At 40.2% G+C, this 26915-nt stretch overlaps 1 protein-coding gene across 1 annotated transcript in view; it reads left to right on the top strand.

The window, feature by feature from the left end:
* Positions 1-25739, top strand: part of DCHS2 (dachsous cadherin-related 2) — a 104547-nt gene extending 78808 nt beyond the window's left edge. The window contains exons 11-20 of the mRNA XM_060278664.1: positions 1004-1138; positions 1433-1642; positions 2324-3181; positions 10184-10294; positions 13539-13750; positions 14611-14762; positions 17483-17613; positions 20005-20291; positions 20394-20532; positions 21554-25739. Of these exons, the coding sequence (XP_060134647.1) occupies positions 1004-1138; positions 1433-1642; positions 2324-3181; positions 10184-10294; positions 13539-13750; positions 14611-14762; positions 17483-17613; positions 20005-20291; positions 20394-20532; positions 21554-24198 (4880 nt within the window). The 3' untranslated portion in view covers positions 24199-25739. The remainder of the gene's footprint in view (positions 1-1003; positions 1139-1432; positions 1643-2323; positions 3182-10183; positions 10295-13538; positions 13751-14610; positions 14763-17482; positions 17614-20004; positions 20292-20393; positions 20533-21553) is intronic.
* Positions 25740-26915: the final 1176 nt, after the last annotated feature.

Genomic DNA, 26915 nt, shown 5'->3' with positions numbered 1-26915 from the left:
GCAAGATTGTGGGCAGGTCTCCAGGATCTCACTTAAAAGAATAGGCAGGTCCCAGACACAGCATTGCTGACTTACCAGTTTTTGAGTGAGGCAGCAGATTAACTTCCAAAGAGGAACCCCTACCATACCAATAAGCAGCATTGAATCCAGAATCTTAAATGGTCTAATTGTGCCATTTTGCACTTTGCAAGAGGTGGGGTTTCTCAGTATCTCCCTTGGAAAACCTCCTCCAACCCAGTGTAGCACTCAGCAAGCTGGTCCCCAAACTGAATCTGTCTGTCTATATCTGTAATACAGACACATATTTAGCTTTTACCTAGCTGCGAGCCATATACAATAACTTGAGATGCATACTTGTTATCCTCTCTGCAAAATGTAGGATTAAATCCATTATACTTAATAGCACGAGTTATTTTGCTGTATAACACGTTATGAAAATGGTGCCATGCTTTCCTCGGGAGAGCACTGAAACCACAAAAAATATGGGAACAATTTATTCTGAAGCAATAAAGGATGCGAATGGGAAACAGTTCCCACTACAGAAGGCATGCAGCTATAGGAAGAAGCAAACAGCTGCTAAAGTTCATAAACAACAGTTTCTCCCGCAGCACTGAGGAGAGTGGTATTGATTTTGCATGGTAAAGAAGTATTACGGAACGCCATATAAACTGTTTAGTTGCAGCTACCCCATCTCTTAAGTAAGGTGCACGAATAACAATCAAGGCAGGGTTCTCAAGTAGTGAAACACACCTCTAGGTGGCTGGGAGATGACAAGTGCATTCTAGATCACAAATAGGTTTATGTTTGTCTTCCAGTTCATTGCTAAAGCTGTCCTGAGCTTTTTTGTTTTATACAAGGGATTCTATACAAGTAATAACAAATTTTGTTACCTTTGTACCCAAATTTATCCATAGGAAAATAGCTAGTAAGCCAGTACCTGGACTATTAATACTGAGGTTTGATACGCTTAGATGATTTATTGGTTTTCCCATTGTATTTTAAGGAATCAATTCTCTACTCCAGTATGAAATTTTACCAGGTCCTGGATATGAAACTTTTCAAATAAACCCAGATACTGGAGAGATTACAACAGTCATCTCGCTTGACAGGGAGGCACAAGATAAATTCACTATTAAAGGTAAGAATCTACTTCAGTTTAATGGGTGTTGCACAAAATTTTGCAAGTAAATCAATGGTTTTTTTAAAAAACAACAACAACAACACACAGATTTTAATAGAAGTTGTTACTTGTGGTCTCTACGCCAGGTCAACGAAATTTAATGAAACAAAAGCAGTGCAATGTGTTCAGAAACATAAAGTTGTGTTGTGTCTTAGGAGGAACAGCATGCAAAGTTTGTTGTTTTCACGTTGGCAGGCAGTCTACTGTACCTTGGTTTTGTATACTAGCTTTCAAATGTGCTTTTCTATTTAGTGCTGGTTCAAGACAGTGGAACTCCCATTTTATCCAGTACAGCAACAATAATCTTCAGAGTACTGGATGAAAATGACCACACTCCCAAGTTCATCCTTCCAGTTTCTGAGATCCAAATTACGGAGAACCAGGAGCCTTCAACAGTATCAACTGTGTTGGCTGTAGACAAGGACGCTGGTGGTAATGGGACTGTGCAATATCACATCATTGGTAAGCTGAATTGCTTTATACTCTGAATATTAAAAATGTCACAGTGTAATATTTTCTGATTTCTTTAGAGGTTTTAATTTATTTTATTATTTAAATTGTTTTGCACTTGGTATTTATCTTGCAATGGCATGATTAAACAAAATGGGAAATAGGCCTGCAATGAGGAAGAGTGGTGTTCTTCCTTTCTGGATAAGGAAAAATAACTAGAAGGGTCCCTAGTAGCCAAAGCATAACCGGTAACAACCCAGAATATATAAATGATAGATATAGATATTGCAACACTAAATATCTTTGCTTCCCATAGGTAAACCTGTGGGAGAGTAGCAAGTCAAAATAACTCCTTTTGGTCAACAATTTTTGTAGATTCCATTGTGTAACTGAAGTTGGCAAAAGAGTACCTTGCTCATGAGCAATAGATCTTGCAAGATTGATTTGAGGAGGACAGAGGGGAAGAGAATCCATTTGGCAGAACAGTTGCTACGTAAATTCAGGTGGTGCTTCGGATGTACTACTGTGACCTGATTTAAATGAAATGCAGGTCTCATGAAAGCATACCTGGGGCCCATAGTTGCAAAAAAATTTTTACTATAAAGTGAATTGTTTTTTGTTTTTTAAGTGGTCCTTTAAAGAGAATGCTTAGCCGATGTGTTCTTTTTCTTTAATGCTTGCTCCATTTTAAAGGTGGAAATGTTGGAGGATACTTTGCATTACACAAAACGTCAGGAGACCTCTTCACCACTTCCAGCTTAGACAGAGAAACTGACAGCAACTTTACCCTGGTTATTGAGTGTTTCGACTTGGGCAGTCCACCAAAAAGCTCGGTGACCCAACTGCATATCAAAGTCCTGGATGAAAATGACAACAGTCCCTTGTTTGCAAGAAACCAGTATCAAGTGTCAGTGAGAGAAGATCTCGGAGAACGGTCAGCAGTTCTTGAACTTTTTGCAGTGGATGCAGATGAGGGTCTAAATGGCGAGGTCACCTACTCTCTCACAGAGGACATCCTTGGAGCCTTCACCATTGACAGGATTACTGGTGTGATATTTACTACCAAGCTGCTGGACCGGGAATTAAAATCTCAGTATGTATTTAAGGCTTTGGCAACAGACTCTGGCATCCTAGGACCAAGAAGCACGAGTGTTACTGTAATTGTGCATGTCGAGGATCTCAATGACAATAGTCCCTTTTTCCTACAGAATCCTGTCATAGTTCATGTATCTTCTCACACACCTATAAATCAGACATTGGCTACTGTGAGAGCCAGCGATGTTGACCTAGGACTAAATGGAGTTGTGAATTTTAGGTTCCTGAAACCAGAAACCATGTTTCAGATGGGCCCAAGCACGGGAGAAATTTCTCTTCGAGAGCCTGTACCTCATGAAGGCCTCGTTTCACACCTCCTGATAGTGGCTTCTGATCAAGGAGTCCCAGCTAGAACAGCTACTGCACTTTTGGCCGTCTATTCGGAAACACAGGCAGAGATTATTTCGTTCAGCCGTACTGAGTATGAAGCAGCAGTTCCTGAAAATAGTGAAATAGGTGGGTACCTAATCATGGTCTTTGTTTTTGTTCCACAGCCAAAAATGTGTCATTGTGGGGGTTCGTGTAAGGGACATGAAGAATCTCTGACAGCAAATGCAGTCATGAGTTAATTGTTGGTATTTGAATAGGAATTTTATGTTCTTGAGGACTGAGTCTGAACGGAATCATGCCTGAGTTGTTGCTCAGGTATCTTATCTTATTTTTCTGTTCTCTCTCTGTGTGTACTGTGCATTCTAGATGAAGAAAGGTGTCACATCAGACACAGACTCCAATTTTAAGTACTGAACATGGTGGGAGTTGTGTTCACACAAACCAGGTTAGACATAAATTAGGCTGCATAACTGCCTGAGATCACGCAGTCATGGTTTAATGTTACTATGTAATCAGTAGGTGTACCTATGAACAAAAAAAGTGGGGGGGGGGGGTTCTTGTATTATTCAAAAAACCTAGTTGACAGGAGGTACAATTTTTATCGTACCTTTTGCTGTGTAAGTTTTAGCACTTGGGGAAATTATTTGCTCAGTGTCTTTCCATTGACAGCCTGTCTAAGCAGCTTTAATTGGAGCTAGTAGTGTTGGTCATGTAGAAAAGTGGTAGTCAGTGAAGGCCTTTCTTATGATTTCTAGTTTGCAAATATATTTCACTTTCTCTGTTAAATGCAGTAATTTGGTTTTGCATTTCTATACATCAGTTGAGCACAACATTTGCTTCATAATGCCCTTACCTGCCTGAACCAGCAGATTGTCTGTGTGTTTGTTCATTTTGAAACAAGGTGCTGTTAACTGGGATTTCCAACTTCTTGGTTGCAGAGATCTGTGGTTCTGTAATCTCTGTGCATGTGTGTGGTGAAAATGTATGGTGCTTTCCTAAGCTCAATGCTAGCAGCATTCTCTTGCAAATGATTTTTTTTCATCTTTCATGGGTTTTTTTTTTAAAACAAGGCTTAGTAAATATGCGTGCGATTATTAAAATTCAATGAGATAATCTGTTATTGAAATGGTCTGTTACAAATATGGCTTTGTAAGGGGTGTAGTTTGACATTATGGAAATTCCCTAAGGCGTTGTGGTAAGAGAATAGAAACAGCCTGCTGCTAAATAGTAATAAACATAAATAAGAATAAATTTGGAGGGAATATTTAGAGTGGAAATGTGGGAGACTGCCTGCTTTAACTTGGGAATCGGCTCTTGGAGAGAAACAGTTTGCAGGATAGGATCTAGAAGTTCTTCTGAAGAGATTTAGACTTTTTATTTGCTCTGTTTTGAACTTGGTTACCCTCATTAATATGGGCAGCCAAAAGGGAAAAAGTCATAATTTAGGAAAGTCATTCTTTATAAAACTTTTCCCACACATGGCAAACTGTGTTCATGGGAATGTGTACAGTGGTACCTTGGGTTACAGACGCTTCAGGTTACAGACTCCACTAACCCAGAAATAGTACCTCAGTTAAGAACTTTGCTTCGGGATGAGAACAGAAATCACGTGGCGGTGGCATGGCGGCAGCGGGAGGCCCCATTAGCTAAAGTGGTACCTCAGGTTAAGAACAGTTTCAGGTTAAGAACAGACCTCCAGAACAAATTAAGTTCTTAACCCCACTGTAGTGGGGTAGGCAGTATCATCCCAGCCCGACATGCATTCATTTATTTTTACCACCACTCCTCCTAATGGTGAGCTCGATCCCAAATGGGGCCACTGAGCAACAAGAAGGAAGCAGCCAGCATGCTTGAGGGAAACAAAGATACTTGCAGAAGTACAGGTTCAGAAATTGAACCTGAGAGGGTAAAACAAACAAACAAACAAACAAACAAACAAAAAGCCTCATATGGGTTGAGCTGCTCAGTAGCTATGGAACATTGAGCATCTGCTGGAGGAGAAAGGAGAGATGAAATTGGGCAGTTGAATGGAAGTAGCTGAAGAACAAGATGCAAAGTCGCAGCCTCCTGGTAATCTTCAAGATGCCAGCAGCTAGCTGAAAGAAAAGGCAAGAAGCACAAAGAAGAGAGTCGGAACAGCAAAAGAGGGTGGAGAAAGAGATGCACTAGATATTTAAAAAAAGCAAAGAGAACTATCTCATTATTTAAAGAAGTAATTTCTGGGTACATGTATTTTAAAATTTCTCCAGGAACAGAAGTGAGGCCTGCCTATAAGAAATCAGTGGAGAAATGCAAGATTTTGGAAGATGATGGATGAGGCTTAGCTCAAGCGAGAGAGGAAAGACAAAGGTACAAAAGGAGGGGAAGAAAAAGCAAAAACCAACAGCAGAGGTGGAGGGGAGGAAAAAGGCTGGATGAGCAGCAGAGGAGATGGAGATGGAGATGGAGAGAGAGAAAGAGAGAGAGAGAGAGAGAGAGAGAGAGAGAGAGAGAGAGAGAGAGAGAGAGAGAGAGAGAGAGAGAGAGAGACTACAGCTTTTCTGAGGAAACCAGAACCTTAGTCTGTCAAAAAGGCCCACCTCTCCACAGAGGGTGAATTATTTTAATTCTGAGGCAACGGCTCCCTCACCCACAGGCTTAGGTAACAGTATGCATATTAGGGATACACATTTGGATGTGGGGCCCCACTTGTAATATCTAAATGGCTCCCAGTCCTACACAGCCACATTTTGAATCTGAGGGACATTGTTGACATTAGTCTGTCTCAAGAGACAATGGAATGCGCCTCTGGGGGTGAAGTCAAGCATCCCTCAGTGTTAGCAGCACCAAAGTGACCACCCTGGGGTGCAAGCCTTGGCAGTGTGTTTGGAGGTCCTGCGCCGAAGACAAGACTCTCTTCTCAGCCTCACTGATGTGGCTCAAAGGAGAGCAGATCAAACGTTTGGCACCAACTAGGCTGCAGGAATTGCCAGAAGAAGACATACAAGATGCCATCCCACCATCTTAGGGACACCCCTCTGGATTTGTGTAGGGTTTACTCCTTAGGCTTTTCTTCTCCCAAAGATGTCTAGCATGGAAATTATCAGGCAGGGCAACATTAGGGAAATGGCCTTACCATCTGCCTGACAAAGATCAGCATTCTGGGTGTGGGTGTCGCCAGCACTCCATGCATCAGCATTAGTGGCCAGACACTTGAGACGGTAGGTGATTTTGTTTACCTGGGCTCCACCATAACCTGCAACATCTCCATGATGCTGAGCTAGAAAATCGCATCGGCAAGGCAGCTGTGGCAATGGCTTGACTCTCCAGAAGGGTATGGGAAATTGTGATGCCAATGTCCAATACCAAGATGAAGGTCTACCAGGCCTGCGTGTTGAGCTCACTGCTTTATGGAAGTAAGCCAGAGGCAACTTACAGCCATCAGGCACGGCACCTCGATGCCTTCCAAATGCCCTATGGCAGGAGGATTTTGGGTATCCCATGGCAGGGCAGAGTTTCAAACAAATATGTGCTTTCCCAAGGCCATATCGCCCAGCATGTTCACACAACTGTCTCAGCAATGTCTATTCAGGCTTGGTCATGTCTACAGAATGGAAGATGGCAGGATCCCCAAGGATGTGCTCTATGGGAAGCTAGCTTCAGGCACCAGGCCCATTGGCAGACCAACTCTGTATTACAAAGATGTCTGCAAATGTGACAACATCTACCCTGACATGTGGGAATCCCTTGCAGACAACAGCAGTGCCTGCAGAGCAACAGTCAGGTCGTGTAGCCATAGCAGTGACCAAAGGAGGAATGACTGCTGGGATGCGTCCAGAGAGAAGAAACCCCATGGTGCATCTGCAGCAGCACAACCAGAGGCCTTCATCTGCCCCAGCTGCAACCAAACATGTCTACAGCCACAGCAGGTGCTGCAACCTTCCAACAGTCGGACCTCACTCCCAACTCCTCCATTGTCTCCCAAGACAGACGGATGCCAACATGTGATCTTTCACACAACATAAAAGTAACTTCTGGAAAACTAGAAGAATCCAGCAGGTTATTTGCTTCCAGAAAAAACCATTGCAACCCCATTAACCTGGAGAAATTGCATGCATTGTAATTTTATGTGGTGACATTTAAATTTAGTGTGACTTGGTGATATATTGATCAAAAAGCCACTGTTTTACAACCCAATGGGTGATGCAGCTTAAAAGGAACATTTGAATCTGGGATAAAAGCACTAGTATTATCAGGAAAATGCATTAATCCCCACATCTGAATGTACCCTATGTCATTTTTGTCTGAAAGTTTCTATTATGTGATAGTACGAGACTCTAAGAATGTAGTTGCGATGACTCTGAACAGCAATCAGAACTCCTGTTCCCATGATTAATTTCGGCTTTTGCATACCTGTCAGTTCCGCCTTTTTACTTCTGTAGAACTTCAAATCATTCCTGCTTTGTTTGGAACTTCTCAGAAGCAGCCGAGCCCCTTGCGATAACATCATGTGTAGTTTCTACGTGGATATTGTTGCTTCTGTGGCCAGGTAGGCAGCAAATAACAAGGCAGTTAACATTTCCTTTGTTCCTGTTTTTAGAAATTTGCAAAGTACAAACATGAGAGTTTTGTACTAGCATCAAGCCAAACTATAGAGATGGTATGTTCCTGACCCCTGGGTCTGTTTGTATTTACAGAATGTTTCCTGTAATATAATAAAATCTCATTTGGAAAAGGTCAATATACAGTAACCTGAATCCATCACAACTGATTAAAATCAATTGCCATGTTACAGAATTGGTTTCACAAGTGCCTAAAATTCTCATAGCTTTAATCTTGTTAGATCTTGAGGAAACCTTAACAACAAAAACTTATGTTGGTAACTGTTTTCTAAACTTAATCACAGTTAGATGTGATGTGTTTGGTTAGGATAATGCCTCATGTTTTGTTTGTTCTTCCTACTTTTGCTACAAACAGAATGGTTGTTTATTTCATGCCTTTTGCTATGATAGATCAGTTCTCTTCTGGGTTCGGGATCTCAATGAACAACGGTATACTCCCTTTGATGTTAATAACAAACTGTGCAAATCTTTGTGAAACATCTTGAGGCTAATTCTTGCAACACTAAAAAACGTGTAACCCACTGAAATGTTTGACTTTTTTCTTTGACCAGCTTGAACACCCCTTTCACCCAAAACGTTGTATCACAAAATGACTTTGAAATACCTCATTTTCAAAAGGCATTTGCCATGTGGTATATGGTGGTGGGGGTCTTCTGTTTGGGAGAAACTTAAGTAAACGTGTTTAGTTTGGTTCTTTGAAACATGACTATATTTTGGTTTTTTTAATTGTTTGTTTATTTGGGTTTTTCCTTTCTTTTCCTCCGTAGTGCTGTGAGAAACATTTTCTTTTAAGAAGGAAAGCATAGGGCTGCTTAAGAAATCAGGGGCTGCAAGCTTCCTTCAAAAGGACCAGTTAGTCTTATTAACGTTGTAGCAGATGTTATGCGAGGTACTTGTTGCACAAATTAGGTGTCAGTGAGTAACTTTTTGAAATGAAGAACAAGCTGGCTTTGAAGCAGACATCAGAAAACAAGCAAAATCAGGTTGTTTAGAACATCATACAATTTTTGCTCTATATTTTTGATTCTAAATGGCCTGGTCTTGCTTGTGGATCATCACTAGTGCATTGTGAAACTGCCATTCTTTCATATTGATTTTGGAACTTTGTATGGGCTGCAACATTGTTTGCTAGTGCTTTTGTTTCCATTAACATCTCTTTTGCCCTCTACTCTACTGGTACATTCACATGCATTAATTAAACATGGTACAAAATTGAAATCTTTGTCTGATCATTACCTTGTGCCCTCGTGTGTTCCTCTATCCCTATAATCATGTGTTTCAACTTGCTGTCTTTCATCAGCTGGTGCTTGTACATACTCACAAAGAGAAGGGAGGCAAGGACAAATGAAAGGAAATAAATCTGTAACAAACTGGGGATGTGAATTAATTTTAGCACTTTCCTATTTTAAATTGGAAAGAAGGAAGATAAGCAGAATACAGGGCCAGGTAAACTCACAGTGGAATAGAACCAAGGAAATCCACCCATTCCTGCTGCTTATATATGTAATTTGGGGTGGGGTGGGGATGCTATTATGACATCCTTGTCCAAATTTCTGTCTAAAGTTTTGGCTGCTACACCTCAAAAAGGGTATTGTAGAACTGGGAAAGGTTCAGGAACGAGCAGCCAAAATGATAAAGGGGCTAGATAAAGGGGTGTTTGTCATGTATATGACAAAATGTTACAAAGTTTGAGGTTTATGGAAAAGGTAAGGGGGAACATGATAGTGCTTTATAAAATTATACATGGTGTGGAGAAAGTAGATAAAGAGGACTCACCCCCCCAATCTTTTTCTCATGATAAAAGAACCAGTGGTGTTCCAATGAAACTTAAAACTGGAGACCCAGGACAGACAAAGGGAAGAACTGATTCATGCAGCACACAATTAAACTATGGAATTTGCTTCTACAAGATGTTGGGATAGCCACCAACATGGGTGTCTTTAAAGGGGGTTAGACAAATTCATGACTTTTAATGGCTACTTGTCGTGGTGTCTATATTGTACACAGTATCAGAGGCCATATGTCTCTGAATGTCCTACTTCATGAAGATCATGAGTAGGAGCATTCCATTGTGCTAATGTCCTGCTTGTGGTCACTCGACTGACCACTGTGAGAAGAGAGTGCTGAATGAGATAGGCACCTGGCTCTCATTAAGTTCCTAAGCTTAACTGTGTCCTGTTCTTACAATAAATGAGTTCCGCACCCCTTTGCAATATTTGTTGCTCTCCAATGTCTTCTGCAGTTTTTAGACCACTTTCTTACACAATCAAAATGTGGATTGGTAATGTTCATGAATTAGTGTGATGAATAGGTTTGACGGGTTGGTGAGGCTGACAAGAGCTGTTCTAGAGAACAGAATAATACCTGTCGTTATTTTATGACTATATAAACAACGTGCAAAAATTCTCCAGATAGGAGACGGATGGCTAAACTTTCATAGTTCGACATCACATGGAATAAATTAATAACTGGTTAAGATAAAATCTTTCCAAGTTTTAGTCACTGCAACATATTCTTGTTTTTCTAGGCACCTCTGTTTTCACTGTGGCTGCATATGACCGTAGTTTGATGGGAAAGAATTTAAAGCACACAATCATCGGTGAACATGAAGATATTTTCTACATCCATCCCATCATGGGTAAATCAGCCTATCTATCTGCATCTGTCCTAAAACCATTTGAGGCTTTTGTAAAATATTTTCCACACTTGAATTATGATTGCTTTTGTATAAACATTATCTCAGTGGTTAGTGTTAGTTTATTTAAGTGCCAGTGGAAGCTGGCTTTTGGCCTTTAAATTTAACAAAGATGTGTTTCCTAAAATCAAACTTTTAGGATTGCTTTTCTACAAAACAAAATTCAGGGCCTGATTCATTCTTCCATGGTAATATTAGCAGCGGAACTCAGATCTGAAACATTATTTACTTGCCCTAGGTGAGAAAATGATCAGAATAGATTTTCACAAAGTTATCCTCTGAAACAAGGTTTATTTTTGCTAGAAGTAACACACTAGTATATTGCTAGTAACAGGCAATTGTTAGCCTTCAGATGTCATCCTTTCTATCACCTAGGTGAGTGGTAGGAAACCTCAGGCCCAGGGCAAATGCAGCCCTCCAGGCATCCTCTGTCTGACCCTCAGGATCCACACTTGGCCATGTTCCCTCCCCAAGCTACATCCCCTACTGGTCCTGCTCTGCAACTCCTCAAATGTTTTTGCCTGGCTAGAATATGGCCTTGATATGTGATAATACCAGCTGTTTTCCTGGGTGGAAGTTGCAGTTTAGGTTCGCTATGTTCCTCATTAAAATAATCAGAGAGAAAATTCATTGAACATCAATTGTGATCAGGCAAAGTGATTGCAAACTTCACATCAATTTTAATTAGCCAGATTTAATGTGACATTTTTCATATTTAACTTCAACAGTGTTGCAAATATGGATGTGAAAAGGGCTGTAAACATTTTTGTATATTTGTGGAAAATCCATTGAAACATAAAAGTATGTATTTTTAAAAGATTTTTACATAAACCATCCACTGGCTAGATTTTATGAGTAAAGTCGCTGTGTGCTAAATGAATACCATCTGATAGCTGAAAAGCACTTCCTTCTGGCTGTGGAAAGAGATCTACTGCTTAGTTAAACCTCAAGTATGTTTTTAATAATCAATTATTTTATTAACATGACTGTCTCATTTAATCTCAATCAAGTACACATTTGGGAACGTTTACATAAGATGTTTTCAACAACTGGATTGTTAATAGAGGAGATTCAAGCTATATGTCTGTCTCTGTGTGTACACATATGTTTACTTGTGCTAGCAGAATAATCATAGCCAACCCAAGATCCATTTCTATTGGGATGATTCTGAGGCATGATTAGAGAGATGGGAGCTTATAGGTGCTCAGTGCCACTATTTACACACATATACAGCCTCATCCTGTACTTTGCTGTGCAGTAAAGCCTTGATTAGCATGTGGCACCAGGGTACCAGCATGTGTACTATAGGAACATAACTGAATTCTTCTTGACCAGGAAATTGAACTCTTGACACTGCTGTGCCTGGAATCCAGCACAGGGAAACCCCCAGCATCCAAGTGGTTTTTCAGGGCAGGTGGGAGAGAAGAGGCACAGCCACAGAAATCCTAAGGGCATTCTTGCATTTCAGCTGGCAGAACTCAGTGGCAAGGTTTATCGGGGTTCTTTAGAAGTACTCTGCCTTTTTAGGATGTTCCTTTAGGAAGCCTCTGCTTATGGAGTAAGATCAAGGTACCCAGCCCAAATTCTCCGTTTGATTGCTCCAGGAAGCAAACTTGTCAGCAAGTTTTTCTTCTTGTAATGTATAAACCTATTGAGCCAGTATTTATTTATTTATTTATTTATTTATTTATTTATTTATTTATTTATTTCGATACGATTTATAAACCACTTATTCAAAATGCTCTCCCAGTGGCCAACAGATAAAAATGTAAATAAAGCAGATGTGGTGCAAACCTGATGCTGTGTAAGTTCCAACAATGCACAGTTTTTGATACTTTTATGAAAAGATAAAAAATTGATGTGGTTGAATCTAGACTTCACCTACTGCAGACAGAAAGAGTCCTTCCATCCATGGGAGGCATTTGATCCAGTGGAGGGAGTTCCACTAGTTGGAGGAAGGAAGTAACTCTTGCCAATTCTCCCATTCCTCTGCAGCTCCCAGGGTCATTTACCCGAGGAGGAGAGAGGACTTTGGAAAAGTTGTTTCCCACCTCCCCTACCCATGCCAGCATACAAACACCAGGAACATAACTGTGTTCAGGGGGTGCTGGTAGAAGAGAACTGTGGACCCAACCATTGATACAAAAAAGGACAGTTTCTTCCCTGTGACAGACAAAGAGGGAGATGTAAAAATACTTGTTATGATGCACAATTCCCTATCAGTTCCGTTCCTTCTCTCGCCTGTAGTCTGATGTGGCACAGCCCATAGCTCTACCACCATGGTGAGAAGTAGGCCTAAAAGCCAGGTCACCTACAAAGTTCATGCTGCAGATGTTGGCTAGTGGAAACATATATCAGTAGCTGCAGAGTATGATACCTGGGTCCATGGTTATGGTCCAAAGCATGACAGGTTTTGCAGAAGCTTAGCAGGACTGGGTTTGGTCCATTTCCTTTGTATACCACCTGGAATATCATGCTGGAATAAATGCAACGCATAAATGCAGTACACGAATAAGGAGTTTTCTTCAAATGCCCATTGTGCAACCTCGATGCAGGGGTAATACTGTATAGAAAAGAATGTGCAAATGATAAAATAAGACATCAGAAAAACTGGCAGTGGGTCAGTAATTAGGCCTTTGAAACGCAGCCTCCTTCACAGAGAGAGCTCTAGACTGTACCCCTTGCATTGGTAGTGGTGTAGACAAATATTTGTGGCAGAAGGGTAGGATTGTCCTGTCTTGTAAATGTTGGCTTCTGGGGTAGTAAGAATTCACCAAGATAAGTGTGTGCCACCAGCCCTCATCTGGACCTCTTCCATTAGCCTTTCTTTGGCTGCTGTGGATCCTGAATTGGACTAATAAAAAGCAGATGCAGTCCCACTTTAATGTAGATTGCTTGGTTAGATTACTTTTATTAAGATTCTCTAAAAAATAAAATTGCTTTTTGCCAAATTGCCATTATGGTTTTCATTTTTTCTGCACTTTTTAGAGAGTGATTGAAGTCAAGGAAGAAACTCTAGACCTACAATTTAATAGATAATCAGGCATACAGTTGTCTTCTCTTTCATTTACAAATTTATTTACCTTGTTTACTTACTTTTTTATGTAGAATGCACTGCCGTTTTAACTATGTATGTATATTCCTGAATATATAACAGCCATCTATTTGTTTTCATCAAACAAAACAGGTGACATCACAGTAAAACGAGCTGAATTTCTTGACTATGAAGTGAGGAAAAAAGTACATTTTGTAGTCTTAGCTGGAAATGGCTTAACTTCAGCGGTGTGTGGGGTGACAGTATTTATACAGGATGTTAATGATAATGCACCTCGATTTGAGCAAAACTATTTCAAAACATCAGTATGGGAAGGTCAAGTCTACAACACATACATCATGCAGGTAACCTCAAACTTGTGTTTAAACTATATTTGTCTGAAGTTTCCCTTCTTAATGAATACTGTATTTTTTCGGCCACTTTTATCATCATTACAAACCAGTCTTTACAAACCAGTTAATTTATCTAACCAAACCCTCCAGATTGACAGGACCATTTGAAATACCTATTTTGGGTTAGTCCTCTCAATTTTTTTATGCATCCTTTCTCGCAAGGGTCCCTGGTGGCTGAACATTCTGTCTCTTTTTTGGGCAGGAGGAGAGAGAGAGAGCGCTCATCTTGATGGGACAAAAAGAGGAAATGTAGATCTTGTAAATAAAATGAATGTAAATTTCAGCTCTCTAGTATGCAGCACTGATCTGAAACAAGGAGCAATAAAAAGCACTGTGTTCGCTACAAAATTAAGAAAGCCATATGCTGAACATATATGAGAAAACATGGGTCTTACTTGAATTCAAAACTGGAACCAGCACTTAGGAAGCCATGGGACTGCATGCACACACTCACTACCAACACTTGTAATTTGCCCTGCTATTCTAAGTGTTCAGATCCTTCCCCTTATGCAAGGCAAGCTACTGCATGTGACACTGCAGCAGCCTTAAGTGTGAGGGGATGTTGATGCATGTGTGGATCATCCCTCACTGAGAATAAGTTTCATTGGCCGTAATCCAACACCTTCTGAACTCTACATGCACCTATTGTCACGTATGTGGGCAAATAATGCGTCCTGTGACCTGGCCAATAGAAGCAAAGTTGCAACACAAATAAACTGCAGCAAGCGCCACATGTGCATCCGAGATCCATTTCTACTCCAGGATGTAGAGCTGAGTGCCTTTCCATAAGGATGGGTTTTCTCTCCATACAGATCTATGCAACAGACGATGACGCTGGACTTAACGGAGAAATTGAATATTCAATTTTATCTGGCAACACAAATGAAGCATTTCTTATTGATTCAGCACAAGGAATTATATCAACGAATGCAATCCTAGACCGTGAAGACATTCCATCATATAGGTTTGTTTATAACAAATACAAGATCTATAGCCGGTGTGAGTTTTGTTTGGGGGGGGGGTTGTTTGGGGGTTGTTAGGTCAAGTTAGCCATATCAATTTGTATGCTGTCAGTGGGTTCTTGTTGTTATCTTGTTGGGCTGTTTATGTAATGAAGGGGAAGCACACAGGGGTGGTGAAGGTGCCCTCCTTTAATTTATTTTCAGTTTGTTGGTTAGCTTTTTTACTAAGGCTGTGTCCCATACAGTTTGGTACCAGTGGTCCATGTTCACTTCTGACAAGTCCCTCCAGTGTCTAGCTATGATGCTCCTAGCTGCTGAGAGTAGTGGGGGGTTATAAGCTCTTTGTAGTGTGAGTGCGCATTATTGTCTTGGAAAATATTCAATAGGGCTACGAACTTTGCTTTTTCAAAGTTCAAATGATCTCCTCTTTGACCTAAACATTACAATATACTTGGGTGGAAATGCTAAATGTCAAGAGCTTCAGAGGCAACTGCTGACAGAAGCTTAAATTTGAATGTCTTGGATATAACGTTGTTTCTTTATGAAAGTTGGTGTGTGTGTGTGTTCACACTGAAACTTAAGAAACCGATTATTTTAGTAAATATCTCCATGTGTACCTTATTGATATATGTTCTAGACAAAATATGAAATTATGCATGTTTACAAACTTTGAATGCAAGTCTGTAATTCAAGTAATGTGTTCTGACAATTTTGAAGCCACAAAACTCAAGAGCAGAACTGGTGTGGTAGATGAATGGCATTAGACTCCACATATCAAATTTCAGCTTTTTGTGTCCAGCGCCGTCATGTGAATAATGGGAAACATTGCTGTTTGTCACTTTTGAAAGGAAGTTATTGTGTCAGAGATAAAAGAGAAAATGAATTCTGCATATTTACTTAACAAATGTATATTCCGCCCTTTCCCAAGCTTTGAAGTGGATTATAATGACATTCACTATAAAAATACATACTTCCAAAGGGAGATAGAGAAAAATACTGCTTACCAATTTAAGCCTATTTACAATATGTAAAACACATGACATCAGTGAAGCGTTAATGCCAGCCCTGAGTCCTGCTCCTTTTGTTCTAGTTCCCGTTTAACCCTCTGTCGTTCTTGAACTGAATCCCTTCCTCACATGTTGAAAAAGAAGTGCCATGTAAATGATAAAAATTTAAGTTACAAGGTTTCTCCCCCACCCCATTTTCAGAAGGATAATTTTGGAAATAGTTTATATCAAATTAAAAGTTACACCAAAAATGATAAAGTCATGGTTTACAAATACGGAACATCTCTTTAAAATGTTTACACCACGATCTTATATATGTCTACTCCAAACCTGTGAAGTTTACATCCAGGTCTATGTCTATATGCATACTTTACCTGGGAGTTTCCTTCATTGAACTCACTAAGCTTCTTTCTGGGTAGACATCATCATCATCATCATCATCATCATTTTATTATATACTGTAGTTTTTTATACCCCACCTCTGTCCCTAATGAAACACAAGGCAGCTTGCATATAAAAATGAGAACCACTAAACACAGAAAACAACAATAAAAAAATTAAATGTTGTTAAAAGTAAAGCAATATGCATAAGTAAAACCTATTAAAACCATACAAATAATTTCAATAAAAACAGCATGGCACCAGCCCTTTCATTAAAAGCAGTTAGTCAGTTTACCCAAAGGCCCAATTTAAGGAAAAAGTCTTCCTTTGCTGGTGGAAGGACAGCAAGGAGGGAGCCAGTCTCACTTCTCTAGGATGGGAGTTCCAAAGTCTGGGAGCAGCTACTGAGAAGACCCTTAAACACAGGTAGTTTGCTCTGTTTACTTGCCACCATCTAATGACCCTCCCAGACTAGCTAGCCACATCTTAATGTGAGGATAGATGCATGTCCATGTCAGAATAGCCTGAGCAATACTAGTAGTGCATCCTTTCGTTTATGGATGCCTCTGGATTGCGCAGACTGAGCTTTATTTTACTGTTTTATTTATTGCATTTATATCCCACCTTTTTCTTCAAGAAACTCAAGGTGGTGCACATGGTTCTCATTTAATTTCCATAACAACTCTGTGAGGTAGGTTAGGCCTAGAGGCAGTGGCTGGCCCAAGGTGAGCTTCATGGACAAGTAGGGATTTGCACCTGGTCTCCCGGGTTCTGTTGTGACACTCTTTCCCAAGCTTGGGTGCTCAGATGTTGTTGGACTGCAACTCCCATCACCCCTGACCACTGGTCCTTCTAGCTAGGGATGATGGGAGTTGTAGTCCGACATCTTTGGACCCAAGGTTGAGAAAGGCTGCTGTAAGCACTTTACCACACTGTATGGAATGTAAGACTACTGTTGACGTTATTTTTCTTATGGTTTTATTAATCACCTTTTAAGAATTGTTGGAGGAACTGATATAGAATTTTATGCATTTACATATGTATTTTAAAAAAATCTGTAGAGGTGCTTATGCTTTTTCTTCATCCCTGTGCACATTTTTCCTTGCCTTTTGAAAACAATTGCATTTGACTTTGGAAATTATTCGAGTTCCGTTGGGTATTTTATGGACATGTGGAGAATACAAATGTAGCAAATAGATAATAAGCATCCCTCTTGTTTTATGAACCATTGCCCAGCACTGCTTTTGAGACAGAAAGGGATAGGCATATAAATGAATCTCTGTAATAACTCCTGACAGAAAATGATCCTATTTTTGACTCTCTCTTTTTAACAGGTTAGTTGTGCAAGCTGTTGACAGAGGAACCCCCAGGCTATCTGCTACAAGCACAATAGAAATACAAGTTGTGGATATCAATGACAATGCTCCAACTCTCCAGCCGCTCGGCGACATTGAACTCCCTGAAAGTAAGAATGGCAAATACCAAGCAAAGAGATTGTGCTGGTTTGGACCTAATCCTGTTAAAAACCATAGTTTACTGCAGCTTTCCCCAACCCAGTGCCCTTCAGATGTTTGGACTACAGGCAGCTGGGATGGTCAGGAATAGTTGGAGTCATACTCCAAAACATCTGGAGGGCACCTAGTTATAAAATGCTAGCTCATGGTTACATGAATGAACCACAGGGAGCTTTGTGCTCACACATTTCCCCCTCCCCTCCCTCTCATTCAAGGGCTTTCGCTTACGTTTTAAACTAACCACAACATGTCACGTAGTTAATTTTAGCTGTGGTTTATTTATTGAAAGTCAACTTTATGCCATAGTTTTAAAGGGTGGGTTGTTTCAACAAACCATAGTTACTATTAACCACAGTGTAAGGCTCAGAAGGGGACGACAGAGGGTGAGATGGTTGGACAGTGTTCTCAAAGCTACAAACATGAGTCTGACCAAACTGCGGGAGGCAGTGGAAGACAGGAGTGCCTGGCGTGCTGTGGTCCATGGGGTCACGAAGAGTCGGACACGACTAAACAACAACAACAAAGGCTCAGAAGTATCACAAGATGTGTTCAACCAAAATTAGAATTAGAAATTGAACTTGCAGCCATGCCATAGAATGAGACGGGAGGGAGGAGCATTTGATCCTGGGGCACACTGCAGTTTGTCATGTCAAGCCATGGTTTAGAGTTCTGTGCAAATGGGGCCACTGTCTTTTTATGCCTTTGTAATAAAAGGGGGGAAATTGATCAGATGGGAAATATTTTTTTTCTTATGAGTAGCACATATTCTGTGGCATATTTCTGCTGGCTGGGAAGCTTATATTTGTGAGCAACTTAAAAACAGCATACAAAAGAATGCTGTCTGGTGCATTAAATCTCAAAACATTGGTAAAAGACCCTGCTGCAAGGTTCAGATGTCAAATTCCTAAGATTTATTTTCAATTTCTATTTCCCTTTTGGTGAAAGAAATACAGTTCTTAAGCCAGAGTTCCCAACAGTTAACTTTTCAATTCTATTGTTATTGACGAAAGTAGCACTTGTGTTATGAAAGTTAAGTTACTTCACAGTGAATCAACTGAAGCTGTTGTAATGTTCAGCAATTTTGTTCCAGTGCTTCATCCTTCTTCTGATGTTACATTTTGTGGCACAGTAGCTATTCCAAGGGCCTCTTTTTATACCACATGTTTGAGGTCACATGGAATGGCTATTCCTTATAGCTCCCCATGCCAGCATCTCCACTTTGGGGAACCAAGAGAAGGACAGTTTCCATGTGACTTGGAACTGCTGCCTTTAAAGAGCAGCACAAGAAGGAGTTATGACACATCGACCATTAAAAATAAAGTCCGTTTTGAGATTCCTTCCTATGTTTTGATTTTTCACTCACAGCGGTGATGCATGTCACTCCCAGAAGTGGAAAACATTTATGCATTTGCCACCCACCAGCCAGACATGGGGTTGCCAATAATCCAGAAATAGCTTGGCTTATCCGTATCTGGTTTATGTAGCTATTCCTCCAGAAGTATAGTTTTCACTCAGGCAAATTGACCTTGAAGAACACACCTGGATGAAAATTGTCAATCGACTGGGAGATGAACTTTAGACCTTAAAATCTTCAATTTGCATGCCAGATATTCATTACTGTACTCAGGTGTCAAACAAGGACCCGTTTTGAAACATCTGGACAAAATTATATTCTTCCAAAATAACTCCTGACATAAGAAGAGAGTAGTTGCATCCAGTAAGCTATTAACTTCCTTTTTTGTTTTGGCTTTTCACTCCTACTAGTTCCCCTTTCCTCCTTTTAATGGTGGTCTCATATGAACACCAAATATACATGGGAGTGTTTGTGTTACCAGTATATTGTTAAAGGTCTGGCTTTTCATTTGCTGTGACCAAGATTGCAAAGATGTGTGCCCTGCCCTGGAATAGCTTTGCGTAGTCTAAATACAAAAAGGCTGGGAAGAGCTAGCATGTATTTTTCTTATCTATTAAATTTGTATACCACTGTATATTTGTAGATCTCAGGGCAGTATTATTTAGATAACAAGCCACCTTTTTAACTGTTATTTTATGAAGCCAGGGAAGATTATGCCATTTATTTCTTGAGCAAATATGTTTTCTTATTTGCAGTGTGGGGATGGGATTTTTGCAAAACTTTGCTTGAGGATTTAACAGCATATACACAGTTTAGTACAGTACTGCCATCCACATTATCTTTAACCTTACCCTTAAAATATTCCCAAGATTTCTGGTTTTGTTTTTTTTGTACACATAAATTTTGTTGATGAAAATTTCTGGAGGGCTCACAACTTGCAAGAACAACAGTGATAAATAAGTCTTACTCTTAAATATGATGGTTGTAGATGCCCCACTTGGCTCCCTGGTGATGCAAGTATTGGCAGATGATGCGGACCTAGGACCACCCCTTCACTATAGTTTTGCTGAGAATGGAAATCCTGGAATGAAATTTGCAATTGACCAATGCCATGGAACAATCACATTGGTGAAAGCATTAGATTTTGAAGAAACCACTCAGCTTGAACTGTTGGTCAGAGTTTCGGATTCTGTGCATCCAACTACAGAACAACTTCTGATATTTATATCTGATATTAATGATAACCCACCAGTATTTACTCAGGATGCATATCAGGTAAGAAAAGAAACTTTACAGTAAGTAATTTAAAGCTTTTGTTGTGAAGACATCTCTTCATGTGACCTTGAGATGCTGTGGACTTTCCTCTCCCCCTTTCAGGTGGTGATACCAGAACGTAGGCCTGTAGCTACCACTCTTTTGACTGTCTATGCCACAGACAGAGATTCAGAGTACAATGGAAAGATAACCTACAGAATTCTTCCCCCTTTTGATGAATTTTCTGTTGATCCACAAAATGGTGAGTTCGTTGTATGTTGAATAATTTGCAGTGTGGAACATACAGTATGAAGTGCTTTGTCTCGAATGCCTATTGAAGCTTCTTGTCATCCACACATCAAACACAGCCATAATTGTTATCCATTTCTGTAATACAATTGCATTGACAGCACTGAGAGATTGGGTGATGGGAAGATTTAAGTGATGAACAGAGGGCATGTAATGAGCACCTAGCAGTCTGTTTATTTACCTGTTTGTTGAACATGCCATGCTGTTACTTACTTCAAGAGTTCAAATGAGAAAAACATTAAATTGCAGCATACCTTCAGGCATTCAAGTAGGAACAGGATTTTCCAGTAATATAAAGAATAAAGAGATCTGCCACATTTAATAATTTTGCAAAAGAATTTATGCACACATTTTGGAAAGCCCACTAGAGCAGGGTTCCCCAAACTCTGGTCCCTGGCATGTCTGTGGATTTGTAATTAAAGATGGCAGACGCCACATCCATCACGTTAAATATTCATATTGATTTTGAACTGTAGTTTTATTGTTTCTGTTATTTCTTATATTGTATTTTATTGTATAGCAACTTGAATTCTATGAAATTCAAATTGTAATACAATAAAAAAGTATAAGAAATAAAAGCAACAATAAAAGTACAGTTCAGATTCATACAGCGCTTAGCACAGTGGATTACAATTGATACATTGAGCAGGAAAAACATTAAATGGCCTGCCAAGACCCTCAGTAATTTTGAAGAGATCCACGGGGAAGAAAGTTTGGGAACAACTACACTATAGTCTAGGTGTGCTCCAAATGGAAAAGAAAATGTTCAGCCTTGCAGAATTAGGTGACATGTTGCTATTGTTTTAAACTCTTGTGGTTTACTTCCAGTTGGGTATAGGATTGTTGCTTTAAAATCATTTCAAATAATGACTGTTTCTTTTAGGAAATGCTGGAGGGGGGATTTTAACTGAACCATTATGCTTCTATTACTGAAAGTTTGTTTTGAAATGTGTTTTTCTAAAACTTTATTTTAGGCTCACTATATCTGGTTAAGACAGTGACATACCAGGAAAAGAATCCAGTTATTCGACTCCGTGTAGAAGCCAGTGACAGTGGAAATCCTCCTTTGACTGCTGTTGCTTCAGTGCTCATACAGATCCAGGATGTGAATAATTACATCCCTCAATTTACTGTGCCATCGTATAACCTCAGTATCAGTGAAAATGTCTCCATTGGAGAGATGCTGCTAACATTCTCAGCTATTGACGATGACAGGACACATGACGGCACCTATGTTGAATATGCCATTATTGGTGGTAATGGTACTAATAAGTTCCAGGTGGGAAAATGCATCATTGGGCCAGAATCTCCAAGTAAACTGGCCGGAAACCTTGTGTTGAGAAGCATTCTAGATCGCGAGAGCAGTTCATCTTACCAGTTGTTAATTCTTGTATCTGACCGTGGGACTCCTCCTTTAAACGCCACAGCTACAGTATCAATCACCGTTTTGGATATTAATGATAACCCACCTATATTTACCAGTTTGGAGTATAAAGTTCATGTCAGGGAAAATTTACCTGTAGGCAGTCATGTTACTGCTGTCTCAGCTAGTGATTGCGATGCTGGACCTAATGGAGACATCACGTACAGTATCACCTCTGGAAATGACAAGGGGCACTTTCGTTTAGATGGGAAAACCGGCTCCCTTGACCTGGTCAGAGCTTTGGATTATGAAGAAACAATGAATTTCAGTCTCACCATTCAAGCTTCTGATGGAGGAGTTGGCATAAAAAATGTGGCCTTCGCTGTAGTTTTAATCAGCATCCTCGACGCTAACGATTACGTACCAATATTTGTATTTCCCACCCAGGACTGCAGAATCCATGAAAATCTGCCTGCTTTTTCTTTTGTCTGCAGAATTTCTGCACTGGATTTTGATACCGGCCCCTACGGTCACCTTTCATATTCCATCCAGTCATCATGTTTGTCTGGTCATGGAACTCCTGGAGATCATGACATGTTTTTCATAGATCCTCTGACTGGAGAGATCCGCACCAAGCAGGTACTTGATTTTGAAGACCAGGACAAGTATTGCTTCATAGCTCAGGCCAAAGACAGAAGCGACTCAACAGCCACTATCACCGTTCAAGTGGAGGTCGAGGGGGCAGATGAATTTGACCCTGTCTTTAACCAAGACCAATATTTTTTTGATTTCCCTGAAAGGAATGAAGCAGGGCAGTTGGTTGGCAAAGTCACAGCATCAGATTATGATGGAGGATTGGATGGTATTGTTTACTACACTTTGCTAAAACAGTCACCCTTCTTTTCTGTGAACCACAGCAGTGGGGCCCTCTACTTGACCAGTCCTTTCCACAGGAAGAGAATCGGCATGAAGAGAGCAGGCGATACTCTTGAACTGCTTGTAAAAGCTCATAGCCCAAAGCTGGACTCAAAGTCTAGCACGTGCACAATTCTGGTGAACGTTTCTAAAGCTCCAGAGAGCTATTCCATGTTGCCGGTGGAAACAGTGTCCATTAGCATTGCCGCCTCTACTGTAGCATTCCTGTTTCTGGCTATCAGTCTTGCTGTGCTTATTGTTAGATTCAGGCGAAAAGACACAGCAAACTCCAGCATGAAGAAAGAGATGCCACGTCCCTCATCTGGTGATTTGAAATTAGACCATGAGAATAGTGCTCCTAAAGACATCCGGAAATCCCAAATCCATGCAACCGGTAACCTTCCCGTAGGCACCATAGCCGAGTGGCTAAGTTTGGTAGGCATCAGAGAGAGAAGGGACATGGGCAATCATTGTAGGCATTCGGACTCCAGCGGCCATGGCTCTGCAGAAGGAGAAACTGCAGAAGATGAGGAAATAAAGAGGATCAATGAGCATCCCTGCAGGAAGGGGTCCGGATCAGCTTTAAGTGACCGAGGCTCGCGTATACCCGACTCAGGAATTCCTAGAGACTCTGACCAGCTTTCGTGTCAGTCTGAGGAGACTGATGTCATGGCCATTTCTCAAAGCGTAGAGGCTGCCCACTCTTTCAAAGATGGAAGTGGAGGAGAGGGGAGAGAATGTGACGCAAAGTACGCTTGCAATAAAATGCTGTCCGAAACACTTCACAACATGGGGGTGAAGGAAAAAGACATCATGACAGACATCACAAGAGAATATATCTTCATACCTGACGATCAGAACTCCCATTATGGATCTCTTGCTACCCTAGTTGACTCTGATGAGGATCTCAGAGGCAGCTACAACTGGGATTACTTGCTTAATTGGGAACCCAGATTTAAGCCTCTCGCATCTGTGTTCAGTGATATTGCAGAACTGGAGGATGAAAGCTTAAAAATGCACAGCTTTCCTAAGGAGAAGAAATCTTTCATCTTTCCTCCTCCTCTAATTACTTCTGTAGCTCAGCCTGGTTTAAAGACAGTCCCCCCGCGAATTCCAAATCTGTTGCCTGGTCAGGCATTTAAGAAATACCCCCGCTCACCCCTCATCCATCACCTGAGGTATCCTCCATCTGCTATGACTCCCAGTTTTTCAACTTCTCTGTCTCTGCTTACCATGCAGACCCCTACAGCATCTCCAGTGGTCTCCCACCCTAACCTGAAGGGGATATGCCCTGGTGGGGCAAAGTGTGAACTTTCAGCAGATGAAGACGTTCAAGTATAATTATTTATCATTGACTTAAAGTGTTACATGGATGTTTGGCTAAATGTTTTTGCCATATCCCTTAATGAGCATTGCATGTCATGTCTATATCTGTAAGAGGGAGAAAAAATATTTTTTAGAAGTTAAAACATTTACCTGCCTAATTAATTCACTGCAGGGTGTACTCCAGATCTGTTAGGGACCTCCTTGATCACTCATTTTGAACTTACCTACATGAGCTATTTGTGTCCTGTAAGTTCTAGACATCTAGGGGGAAACAGAACTTTCACGTAATGCTTACTCTTAAACTCAGGTGAATATTTGAGGATGTGTAGAACTTGCTGGATGTCCATGCAGCATACAGAGTTGCTATTTTAGCTGGTCTAACATGTGCTCTGGTGCTGCTAGACAGGCACAATAGGCATTGCCATTTTTGTCCCTTCCCCCAAACTACTCTTGATACCTGAGCCAAGCACACTTCAGCTGCAGTAAAAAAAGAAACAGAAAAAAGTTGGTGCTACATAATATTCAGTGCATGTAGAAGTATATTTACAGACACGCACACATTTCGGAGTGTGCATATTTGTTGTATCAAATCAGCATATAGTTACCAATATTTTTACAGCTTTCTTTTGCTTCAGTATATAAGTAAATGTCTTTGCACCTTCGTTTACATTACCTCGAAAGAAACCAGGATAAGTCAGAATAGGCATTTGGTGAATATGAAAGGGCCCTACAAAGTTTGGTTTCCCCCCAGTCTCATCTAGAACAAGCAATGGAACGAAATGCTTCCCAGACTGACCCTCTGGGCTCACATTTAACGATTGCTTATTCTGAACGACTCAAGATTCAAAATATCTGGATCCTCTCTACTTCTGTGTAGAAGTGGCACCACCAAAGGCTGGAGGAATAAAGAAGCAGAATTAACGTTGTTTCCAGATAACACTGGAAGTAATGGGTAAAATCACAGAGATTCAGAATGGCAAAACAAATCAAAGATACATTCCTAGTGGATGTAGAATGACTGCAGCATCTGGTATTTTTTGCCTTTGATGTCAGTGAATCTCCAATGCAGTTTACACTGAGATTGTCTGAAAGAAGAATTTGGTGTCGCTGGAGTGCCTTCTTTTAGGCCCCTGACCTGTGCAATTCTACATTCCCTTGGACCTCTTTGAAAAGTGACAGAGTGACATTTATCTGATATTTGAGTGCAGCCAGGATTTTCTGGCTTTTAGGGATACACTGGCTTGTACTCATGGTTCTTTGCTTTCTACACCCACAGTGGGATCCATCTACTTGTGTGGTTTATTGGATTATAGCCAGGACCTTTTGCTCTAACTTCTGACTTGCTATAGGAAGCATGAAAGCTTATCAAGATCTGCCACACTAGTTCCCTCACATAGCAGAGTTATTTTCCCATGATATGAAAGCATACCAAACAAAACAAAGGAAATGGGCAATGTTAATTTATGAATTCTGTATTTGCAAAATACATACATGTATATAACAAAGTATAACCAAAAATGTAAAGTCACGGCAGTGACTTGTATAATTGCATAACTAAATAATGTAACAGTATTTTAAATATAATTTTTATATTTTTTCTAATGTGAAAACTTAGTTTTTATTTTTCTTGGTTTTAATGTGCAAAAGGTACTAAACTGTAAGGATCTCCAGGGCTTTGGATTTCTGGGCATTTCCTGACTCAGTCCTACTAAAGGAAGCAGTTGAGGAAGAAGACTGTTGTAAGAGAGGAAGATGATCTTGAATTCTCCTGATTGGAAACAGGTTTTAGAGAATTGACACATTTTGCATTTCTAAGCAGGGCCTGGTTCCAGTCACAGCTTACCCCCAGACCTATTCTTTTTAATACATATATATATGTGTGTAGTTTAGGTCACCCAGCAGCTACCATTGGAAGATCTCTGCACAGCTGGAATGTGCCATACTGAAATAATCACCCTCTGTAGATTATTTATCAATTTGATTTCTAGAGACATGTTCTAACCACCACCACCACCCCACCCCACCCAAAAAAGAGAAGGAACCCTAGGTGCTTGGACATGGATTTATTTATTTTAAAAAATGCAACCATTTTACGGATGCCTGATGCATTTTTATCATTTCTTCTAGTCTTCATTACTTCTAAGGCTTGCTGAAGACCGTTTCATTTTATTTTTCATTTTTTAATATTTTTATTACTTTTTCATTAATAACAATCCAATGGAGGCCACATTAATACAATACGAAATCATACCAAATCATGATACAATTAATCAGTTCCAAATTCAACATTTTTGGATGACTTCCCATGTTTCGGCTATCAGGAGTTAATGTTATTCCTTGGTTTTGCACCAATTCTCTTAATTAGTCCAAATACAACAATTCCGATCTAGATCCTTTATTTTAACAGCCACTGGTGTGATGACTTTCGTTTGTATTTAGCAAATCCATATCCATTAACTTGCAAAGGAAATTTATTTCTTGTAGTTTTCTGTGTGAAATATTTGTTTACATTCTTCTTTTCCTTCAGGTTGTAATCGATAAATCCTCTTCAACATTGCCCCTCCCTCGAGGACTTAATTCTCATTACGCCACAGCTTCCATTTTGCCTTTCCAAAACCGAAAGTAGTCCAGCATCCGGCCATGACTCCTGGATTACTTCCAGCATTTATCTCCTTTAGTCCTTTCCAATCTACTAACAAGCTGGTGTCTCGCCAAAACCATAATAAATCAGA

Source organism: Zootoca vivipara, chromosome 9, assembly GCF_963506605.1.
Source record: "Zootoca vivipara chromosome 9, rZooViv1.1, whole genome shotgun sequence".
NCBI lineage: Eukaryota > Metazoa > Chordata > Lepidosauria > Squamata > Lacertidae > Zootoca > Zootoca vivipara.
The sequence above is the reverse complement of the archived record's forward strand: the minus strand, read 5'-3'. Positions and strand labels throughout refer to the sequence as shown.